Genomic DNA, 11012 nt, shown 5'->3' with positions numbered 1-11012 from the left:
GAGTTCTTCAGGCTATCTTTTTTCGTTAGGTCTCATTAGGCCCCATCAAAAATCATAGTTTTAAGTATTTTTTCTCACGTCTAACACAGTAGATGTGAGTCTTATAGGTTTTGTTCAGTGGAGACCAACTTTTAGATCGCCATAATCTTACCTGTATAGAGGTTTTTTTCGTGATCCAAAATCAATGGCCATGAAAGTACCAGTTTTTCTCAGCTCATAAAAATATATTTTTCATAAAAAAACATTTTCTAAGAGTCGATTCTCGCAAAATCGAGCATGCTAAACACATCTAATGGAACATATCTATCGTAAAACACTTAAAACCTATGGGGCTGAACCGGCAATGAAGCATAATATGTTCAGTTTTCTCTCTCCCTATATATATATATATATATATATATATATATATATATATATATATAACACGGGCATGGCAGCTTTCAGCGATGCACCAAGTGTCGAAATATGATTGGTTCTTCGTCTGATGGACTTCATAGTCAGTTGACAGGTAGCGTCCGGTTGTTGTACAAGGTGACACCGTTAACATCATCTTTATTCCTCGTCTTTGTCGCCAAGTCGTGCACGTACCGCCTGTTGATGGCTGCAGCTGGGCTCATTGGGCTCGGCTAAAGGCCTTGAGCCGATACATAACCTTATACTCCTAAGCTGGAGTGTAGTATCAATATAAAGTTACCACCTCGGGAGTCTCCCACGTGGCCACCTCGGGAGATGAAGATGATAGATCAAACCTCACAGCACACGGGTGTGTCCTTAACTTTCAGAGATAGGTCACATAAGGCAGGGGTGGTCGTGGGGCCCCACTCGGGGTTTTCCTTGCTTCAGGCGAAGGGTTCTTCTTCATAACAAAAATCAGTACAAAGTCGCCATTTTTTCATACTTTCTTGATCTATTTGGTTTGCAAGTCAAGCGCCATGAATCAGATAGGGACCTAGTGGTCTGTTTAGTTAACATTATGTTTTAGATTCTCGGATTGCATTGTATATATATATATATATATATAAGGCATGTTTTTTATTTTAAGAGCTGCAAGAATCAACGGCTAATAATGCACCAAAATTTCTTGATAAAAAAAGGTCATGTTTTTAGCTAAAAAATACTCTAAAAATGTGTGATTCCTAATGGATGAGCCATGCTAAATGTTCCTGTGGTGTCACTATGTCATATTAGGTAAAAATTAAACACATGTTTTTTTGCTAAATAGTATGGTACTATCAAGAGTAGCCAATATTTTTTTTGTTTTTACCACTATTTTTCTTACTGTTCTGTCATCGTCATCAAGACTTGGTCATCACTGTCATCGTTTTCTTCACCTCTAAGCAGCAGGAGACCGGTTCCGTTCATCCCGTATGTCATCGCTCAACTTCATACCCCTCTGAAATCTCATGGATGTAAGTTGTTTTGATCAGACCTTATAGAATTCAACGTGGTTGATTTAACAGGAATTGTCCCTTGGATTGTACCTTGGTTTTTGAATCGCCAAAAAATCATGCACACAAGTAGGATTTAGACTGTTTAAATGTGGATCTTTTGTAAATGAATGACGTAGATCACATCCATGGAATCCGATTTGGTCGGAGGAACTTGCATCAATGAAATCCCAAGGAGGGATATTAAGATCATAGGGATCGACATAGGGGTGAGTGGAACCAAATTGAAGCGGCAGTTTGCATGAGTTTAGGAGATTCTTTTCATACCTCATGCTTGAGGTACGCCGGTTTTAATGTGATGCACCACAAGTAGAGCCACACTTTAATGAGGGGTCGCGGATTTGGAGATACACCTATGAACAAGGAACTCTCAGTGGTGTGTATATATTAGAGCCAGAACTAGGTATTTTCATTACCTTTTTTGCAAATTTGATATATAATGCAGATGCGTTCGTTCAACCGAGTCTATTAGCTAAGAATTGACAGTTGGATCATGTTTTTTTGACAAAAAAAAAGATTTTTAGATGCTTTGATGTTTAAAATTTTGAACACGCAATTTTCAATCATTAAAAGATCATGCTTATTCATCACAATCGCATTATTTAGGAGCCAACCCCTTTAAAAACCGAACATGTAGTTCCCATATGTATAGTCAGATTTAAGAAAGAAAAGACCATGAAGTTCACCAAAATTTCTTGATTAAAAAAAAAAGTCATGTTTTTAGGTCAAAACTACTCTAACAAAAGTGTGATTCCTAAATCCGATTCTAAAAGTTTAAACTAGCAGTTGCATCAAGTATTGACATTTTTTATTTAATATTTTATTTTTCACCATCCTAAAACAAGAACATACTTGGCGATGATCTAACCTATGAGGCAGGATCACCTGTTCACGGGGGGGGGGGGGGGCAGCAGCAAATGGATGGTGATCAGGTGCAACCGCACAATTGCATCTGTGGAACTTGATTGCGCCTGATCCCATCTGTCTATCAGTGAAAGCGAGTGTAGGTAGGTAAACCATGCAATGTTGTTGCCATTTGGTGGCCAGATCCATGCGAGAAAGAAAATACCTCACCGCGTGGTTTCAAGGTATTCTCTCTCACCAATGGGGGGGGCTTCGCTTGTCTGGTAGCAGCAGCTAGTGCACGTCACCTTGTGCTGGGATGTTGCAGGTTCAAAAACCCAATGGTATAATTGTATAACTGGTAGGAGTTTGCCTAACTCTCACATGCCCTTCAAATAAAAAGGTCTTCTCTCCCTCTCTCTCTCTCTCTCTGTGTTCATCTTTTCTATTAGTCCAAAAGAAACCACGATCATGGTCTGGATATCTTGAATGAAGGCTGAGATTGACCTTGACTACTCTCTCTCTCTCTCTCTCTCTCTCTCTCTCTCTCTCTCTCTATATATATATATATATATATATATATATATATATATATATATATATATATATATATATACCAAGAATCAAGAAAGTTTCCTCTCGTCACTTCTGCCCGAGTGCAGTTCCACTCATCCCCTATGCCACCCTCCATCTTCATGCCCCTCCTAAATCCTAGGATGCAGGTTGTTTTGATTAAGTCGGACCTTGTAGATGAATTCGGAATGATCAATTTAATAGGAATCAACCCTGGGATTGTATTTTTTCGATGAAAAAATATTTTTTTTTTAAATCACAAAATATTATATTCTGTTGACCATTGATTTTTTTTAGTCACTAAAAGAATCCTACACACAAGTCAGATTTTGCCAATTTAAATATGAATCTTCACTAAATGAATGACTCAGATCTCATGTGTGTGTTTTATTTGGTCAAAACAATTTGCATGAATGAAATCCCAATGAGCGGTATGAAGATAGGGATGACATAAAATGGAACCGATTTCCTTCGGCCTACTCTCCCTTTTGATCACTTGCCCATACGAAAATAGAAAGTTTTAAGGCCTACTTTTTTCGAACAAGGATAAGAGCAATTAGAAAGTTGAAGTTTTTTGTGCGAAGAAGCCACATATCACCATCGCTTTAGTTAAAGAGGCGTGAATGGTCTGGAGTTTATTAAAGACTCACCAAACATGGGTGGACTGGGCCCACTACAATGATTGAGATGTTTGGGGTTTTTCTCAATGTTGTCAAAATCGACTATCGAATTGTTTGCAGGGGTGGCAATCGGGTCGAGTTGGCGGGTCAGCATACCTCAACATGAACCCGACCTGTTTATTAAACGGGTCGGCTGTGGCAAACACGAACCCGACCTATTTATTAAACGGGAACGGGTTGACCCGCCCACCTAACCCGTTCAGGTTGGTGGGTTGGCATACCCCTAACGAACCTGACCCGTTTAATAAACAGGTTAGGCGGGTCGACCCGTTTAAGCCAAACCCGAACCCACCTAAGAAACGGGTTGGCGGGTCATGTCAGATTTTGCCACCCCTAGTGTCAACGGGTATGGGTTTATCCGTACCCGACTTAAACCAAATCCTATAGGGTTCGGGTATGGTGATAAATAATAAGACCTGAGTCCGGATAATACATGGACCCATGTATTGTTTGTGAAATTTTATACCAGATTCAGATCTGACCGGGAATTGTTTGCAGGGGTGTCAACTGGTATGGGTTTACGTGTACCCGACCTGAACCCTAACAAATTTTCAAAATAAAAATTGGTTTTACTGGGTATAGCCCGGGTCTGGTTCATGTAGTTCCTATTGGGTTCGGGTATGATTTTTCTTATAATGGGTCTGATTAGACCCGGGTTCAGACCCAATACCATACCCAACAAACAGGTCCAAGCCTAGTTCCACCAGGGTCCGACTCAAAACCAACCCATTGACACGGTGACACCCGCTAATTGTTTGGCCAACCATTCAGGTGAATCGCTTATACCGATTCTCAAGTGAATCGTTCTGAATCTGCTAAAAAATATTTTGTCAATCAGAACGTGACATGTGTTAAAACTATTAAAATAATATTTAAAAAATAATTTTAAGCATTTTTTAGTTTTATTAAAAATAGCCTATTCAGTATGATATGATAAATAAACCGATTCAGGTTGATTAGCACCGATACTGACAACCAATCAGGCTGGAGAGCCGCACCCAACAGCCCTCATTCTTTGCTATTCTTTTGGGTATATTCCTCACTACACGGCCCTCCTACTGAACTCTGACCCGGTAAAACGCGTAATCATGAGCCATGGAAATATGCTTGAAGCTCTGCGTCAACTAATAAGCCAAAACTCTTGCCGACTGCTTAGAACCGCTTTAATTTCATGCACCCGCACTTGCATTACCGAATTGACTTCTCAACTACTTAAAAATCTAGTAGAAAACATGTATTGGTTTAATTATGTTTTATTTGAGACGTGTTTTTAGCACTGAAAAAAATCAACAGCATATATTATATAAAAAAATTGATTAAGTAAAAATCAAGAATTCTTGTTAAATTAATTCAATACAAAGTATAATTTTTAGTAAAATAAGCAATGATAAACACATTTATAAGTTTGAATTATGTGAACTTAAACATGTTTTTTTAAGGAGGTATGAGACAATTTGGGAGATGAATGGTATGGAATGTCCACATTTCTCTTTCTCTCTCTTTATATATATATATATATATATATATATATATATATATATATATATATATATATATAGAGAGAGAGAGAGAGAGAGAGAGAGAGACTAGAATATGAGAACTGAAAATATGAAAACTAATGTGTGAACCACGATTTTCATTGATTTTTTTTCTCTTAAATCTAATTGTATAGATGTGATCTACATGCTTGGTTTGATAAGAACCCTCTCTTGAATCATATGATTTTGATGGATAAACGAGATTTTTTTAAGGCTTTAAAATCAATGGCTCATAATCTTTATAAACATTCAAGCATTCAAAAATCACATTTTTCATCCAAAATACATGATCTAATGGTTGATTCCTAGAAAATTCACCGTGCCAAAGCGCATCCACATGGTTGGATTTGCAAATAAAGTGCTGAAAATGCCCATATTTCAGTTTTCATATTTTAGTGACTCGTATATATATATATATATATATATATATATATATATATATATATATATATATATATATATATATATATATATATATATATATATATATAGAGAGAGAGAGAGAGAGAGAGAGAGAGAGAGAGAGATATGTATAATATATGGTTCCTACACAGTTTATGTCCTACACCATCCTAAATACTTCTGAAAAATATAGTTGCACATGTTTTATGTCTAATCCTTTAGAGATGTATTTATCTTCACTTTCTTTTGAATCCGTTTTATAAAACATGATTTGTTCATGAGCTACTGATTACTCTCTCTCTCTCTCTCTCTCTCTCTCTCTCTCTCTCTCCACGTATACATAATGTTGTATTTCGGTGATGGAATATAACGTCATATACAATAAGATGGTAACTGCTCTAGATTTCTCATAATTGATTCGGTAGGAAGCCACTCACTATGGAAGCAGATCAGGTCATGCTGAACATGAGCGTTTTTGCTGATGCTGACATAGTGGCCATCCAATTTGCATTTTAAAAAGCTAAAAAGTCAACAAAACCACGTGGCATTCATCCAAAATGCAAACAGATGGCCACGATGTCCGCATGAGCAAAAACGCTCATGTCCAACCTGACCTGATCTGTTTCCACTCACTATGTCCTCATGCATCTTTTTGCTTTGTGCTCCAAGAAACAAAGCAAGCTGCCCTTGATCTGCATCGCCCTTGCAAGTTACCAAAAAATCTCTCAAGACGTGGCTCAACTCGAATCAGCAACTAAAAGAAAACAAAAAGAAAGAATTACACAAGTATTAAATACCAAGAAACAACAAAACAGCATCGAGCATTCCACACGCGATGTGATCTGATTGGTCCACACCACCCTATTGAAAAAGCCATAAAACTCATCCAAACAATCGTTAATATTAAATTATTAATTTTATGCACTAACCAAACCCAATATCTCAACCATTCTGATCATCCTCTTCATTTTTGTTTTGTTATATTCAAAGGGAACCCTCCCCCTCCCAACGTCTCATCAACTTGGTGACATTTACAAGTCGCCCCTAACAGATGAGCAGAGCCCTTGTGGGCATCCACTTAATTAACTATCATTATATAATAAACTAAAGCAACACACGCTCAATGATGGAGAAGGAAGACTACGGCACAGCAGAAGAATCAGACTCAATGATGAGCATAAACGGCCTCTCGCGGAAGAGGAATAAGAGGAGGTTCAGCGATGAGCAGATCAAGTCCTTGGAGAGGATATTCGAGACCGAGACCACTAGGCTCGAGCCGAGGAAGAAGACTCAGCTAGCCAGGGAGCTGGAGTTGCACCCTAGGCAGATTGCTATATGGTTCCAGAACAGGAGGGCTCGGTGGAAAGCAAAGCAGATTGAGAAAGATTACAGCCTGCTCAAGGCAGATTATGATGCTCTGCTTGCTAGTTTCGAGTCTCTTGAGCAAGAGAAGCAAGCCCTAATAAAGCAGGTAAATGTTAATTAGATGTTTACTTGCATATGGGCTTACTATAATCTCTATCATGGTTCACTGGTACCGGTTTCAGAATCCTGGAGGGCAACCAGTCCTAAAGTTGCCCCTGTTTGTGGTGTCCGTCAGTGGAAAATCCCAGGTCCCCTTTACCCGCCAAGGATTACACCCAGTTTTTTACTTTCTTTTTTTTTTTTTGGACAGAAAGCTGGGGTTAGACAGACCCCTACCAGTTATACAACCATACCATTTGGGGTTAGAACTTGCAACGTCCCAAACACAAGGTGATGTGCACTAACTGCTCCTGCCAGACAAGCTGAGCCCCCCGTCGGTACACGAGGTACTTGCCCTTCGGGTTTCAAGCTTGTGAGTCATGGATACTCTTTTTTTTATAATGACATGGAACCTGCTTAGGTTCGGAATCACTTAATGGGGCTGCCTTCTTAGATGGTAAATCCCCGGTGAGTGCCTTAACTAGCAAAGAACACGAATCAAGCAATCCACCAATATGATCCCAAGTGCAATCGATCTTACAAAAGAAGTGATCCATAGATCCTTTTTATTTGAATTTTTACTCTGAGAAACCACTTCAGGATCATAGACCTAATGGGTTTAGAGTAAATAATAAACCATTTTTTATTTGATTTTTGCAGTAACTTTGTGCTTTTCATGTTGGCTTGGTAGCCCATGGTTCAAGGGAAGATGTTAAATGGGTTGTGTGGTGTGTCAAGCCAATTCAAGGTGGGGGGTTGACCCTGGTGAGCCTGGTCTGGCTGGTCCATCATTTACAACAGCAGCTGGCCCCGCTTGTGTTTAATTTGCAAGAGCCTTGAAGAACCAAACGTCTTAGAGCCATGCCAAACTACAAGCTCTTTAGTGAGGAACTTTATTTGTAAACTTGTTGGATGTGGTCTTACCTTCATGCAACCACTAGTTCAAAGCGGCCAGGGGTTTGATGTAGGGGTGTCAACGGGTCAGTTTGGTTCGGGCCCATGTAAAAACCAGACTTAAATATGATTTGAGATGCTGGTATGGAGTTCGGACATAGGTCTAACCCACCAAAAGAGAAACCATACCAAATCCTATAAGGATTACATGAACCAAACCGGAACTATAACTGGTAAAATAAATTTTTTATTCTTTTTACATTGAAAATAGAGGATCTTTTGTTGGAACTCATGTCAGTTTCGAATCTGGTATGAAATTTCACAAACCATACCCGGCTTCATATATTAATCAAACCCGTTAGGTCCAACCCAAATTCTAAAGAAACCTGACCCTATAGGGTTTGGTACGGGTCGGGTCTGGGTCAAAACCAACCCATTGATACGATATAACTAGGGGTGCCAATGGGTCGGGTTTGGTTCAGACCTAGGTGGAACCAAACCAGGCCCCAATTCAGGTAGAGATCCATATCTGGTTTAGCTCATATTTAACCCCGGTTCAAATCCAAATTCAGTTATGGTTTACATCCAATTTTAAGATCCAGATCTGTTATAGTTTAGATTTTGATTCAAAATTCATATCTGGTCATAGTTTGAATCCCTATCTAGTATCTCGATCTGTTATATTTTAGATCTTGATCCAAGATCCAGATCTGGTCATAGTTTGAATCCCTATCCACTATATCCAGATCTATTAGAGTTTGGATTCCTATTCAGGATTCAAATTCGGTTGTTAATAAGACTCATATCCGATTGTACTTTAGATTTTGACCCAATTATTATTAGAATTGAGATCCAAACCCAAAATTTATATCTGATTCAACTCTAGTCAAGGGGTTGTTTAAGGTGGTCTATGTTGAGTTTCTTGGGATCAATCAGCGCAGGGCGTGGTCCGATCATTAGAATCAAGAAGGCGAATACTCAATTGTATTTTTAGGAGCGTAGTTGCACGAACACCCATTGCATCGATGACTTGATCCTAAGTGGTACAACTATCGCATAAAAATTTGCACGTTTACTCGTGCCTCAGCGTTCACTGGTTTAATCTCAATTGCCTTACCCACTAAGGTAAAATTTTCAACAAGTGCTCGGGTGCAGCAGTGCATAAAAAATGTGCAATGTGATTATACCTGATCCAGTGGGGTAGGTGTGAATCCAGCCTTTCCTTCTGCAGAGTAAATAAAACCCTTGAGTTCTGTTACCAATGACCTCTTAAAGTACTTCGAGTTTCAAACTTGCAACATCCTTCAACTCTAATGTCTCATACACTACAACAAATTAGGGAAACAGCACACAGAAATACTGAGCTATAGATGCCTTTAGTTTTTTTGGGTAAAGCATACCCCGACCAGTTATACAACTATACCATTGGGTTTTGAACCTGCGACGTCCCAACACAAGGTGACGCTGCTCTTACGAGACAAGCGGAGCCCCCATGGGTAGTAGATCCCTTTTGTAGTAGCGATAAAGGTAGTAATTTTTTCATTTTTATTAAAAAAAGTCGGTCACCTAATCATTAGTTCTTTTGCAGTTGCAGAAGTTGAGTGGTCTTGTAGGCAAGCATCCGAAGTCAGTCTCCACAGAGAATAAGGCATGGTGCGAACCGGTTTCTGCTGGAAACAGTGAAGAGGGAGACTCGGAAGTTGGGGACGGGAAATGTGTGATGGCGAAGGAAGAATCGGATTTGAGGTTGGTTTTGTCCTCAGAAAGCGAGTGCAGCAAAATTCTTCCTAAATGTGAAAACAAAGAAGGGGAGGAAGAAGAAAATTTTGTGGATATCAACGGTTGTGAATATGACCCATTTGGCTTGGAACCCTCTTGCTGTCCTGATCAATCTTCACAATGGTGGGAGCTATGGCTTTGAATATGTAAGTTTAAAAACTACAAAAAAGGAGAAAAATAAATGGAATTTTAGTGGCTTCGAGAGTTCAAAAACACTGTAGAGAAGATCACTATAGAGTGCAGGTTTGGTGCCTGAGCAAAGACCTGACACGGGAATGGATGTAAAACAACGTTGAAGCCATCTGCTACTTGTTTGGATTGTGATAAGAACTGGTATGTAGAAAGGAATCCATTCCATTAGTTGGATTTGGAACACTCCATCACCTTTCCTGGTTATAAGATTCGGTAACTGAAACAATCATCTTCCATGATGATTGCACGATGGTAGATCAAGTGCAATCACATTGCATAATTTAATGTGCTGCTGTATTTGACCGCCGTAGATGTGATGACAAGTCTAAATAGTGTTTCTGAAAAGAGCCCTGGCACTATTGTCCATAGGCCAAGAAAGCATGGGCTAGTCATGTTGCATTTTTCAGGATTATATTCTTAAAGGAAGATCTGGCCCAATGTGATTGCACACTCTTGGTGTTGCTGCACTTATCACCCACCATCTGATGTTTCCACAGATTTACAGTGATCATGTACAGCAGCATACTAAAAGTGTGCAATTGCATTGCACTTGATCCACCCTCAAATTGTTACGGGTTGAGGGCCATTATGCTAAAATTTCTTTTATAAAAAGATAAAGTTTGAAGTTGGCAAAAGTATGGGTCCAAATATAGTCTCTCTTGTTGTGGTTAAAACGGACGTACCGGGTCTCCCCACAAGTGTGAATCGATGAAGGCGAAGAAAATAAATCAAACCAAACCAACAGCAAAAACAAAAACACACAAAGATTTACCACTACAACAAAGCAGTGGATTAGCGACGACCTCATTCCGTCGCTAAGAGGCTTAGTGACGGATTAGCGATGAAGTAGCGACGGATTAGCAACGAAATAGCGACGGATAGCTTACGTCGTGAATTTTTCGACGCTAACTGGCGACATAATAAATTTGTTGTCAGTTCCATTGCTAATTGCGACGGAAAAATGAACGTTGTATTCCATCGCAAATCCGTCAGTACTAAACGGCGACCTCTGCTTAGCGAAGGATTTACAGTCGTCGCTAAATTATATGTATAGCGACAAATATATCCATCGCTAATCCGTCGTAAACAAGAAAAAAAATAAAAAAATTTATTTAAAAATTAAATATCGAGAACGCTACAATTTATATTGTCTGTACAATTTATATTTCCTGTAAATAAAAAACAAAGTACACATAAAA

The 11012-nt window shown here is 39.0% G+C and overlaps 1 protein-coding gene across 1 annotated transcript; it reads left to right on the top strand.

Moving 5' to 3' along the window:
• The first annotated feature begins 6610 nt into the window (after positions 1–6610).
• LOC149840137 (homeobox-leucine zipper protein HOX13-like) lies at positions 6611–9763 on the top strand. Its single transcript, XM_090005003.1, has 2 exons — positions 6611–6955; positions 9431–9763. Exons 1-2 carry the CDS (start codon positions 6611–6613, stop codon positions 9761–9763), a joined length of 678 nt encoding a protein of 225 aa, XP_089861129.1.
• The last annotated feature ends 1249 nt before the right edge of the window (positions 9764–11012 follow it).

The sequence above is a fragment of the Nuphar pumila genome, chromosome 4 (genome assembly GCF_984573655.1).
Source record: "Nuphar pumila chromosome 4, dmNupPumi1.hap1.1, whole genome shotgun sequence".
In the NCBI taxonomy this organism is placed as follows: domain Eukaryota; kingdom Viridiplantae; phylum Streptophyta; class Magnoliopsida; order Nymphaeales; family Nymphaeaceae; genus Nuphar; species Nuphar pumila.
Note: the sequence above shows the minus strand (reverse complement) of the source record. Positions and strands in the feature narration are given on the sequence as shown.

Excerpts from the sequence above, each read along its gene's own strand:
- LOC149840137 (XM_090005003.1), top strand. The coding sequence starts at position 6,611 with ATGGAGAAGGAAGACTACGGCACAGCAGAAGAATCAGACTCAATGATG. Across the intron at positions 6,956-9,430 it reads AGCAAGCCCTAATAAAGCAG|TTGCAGAAGTTGAGTGGTCT; the intron begins GTAAATGTTAAT and ends GTTCTTTTGCAG.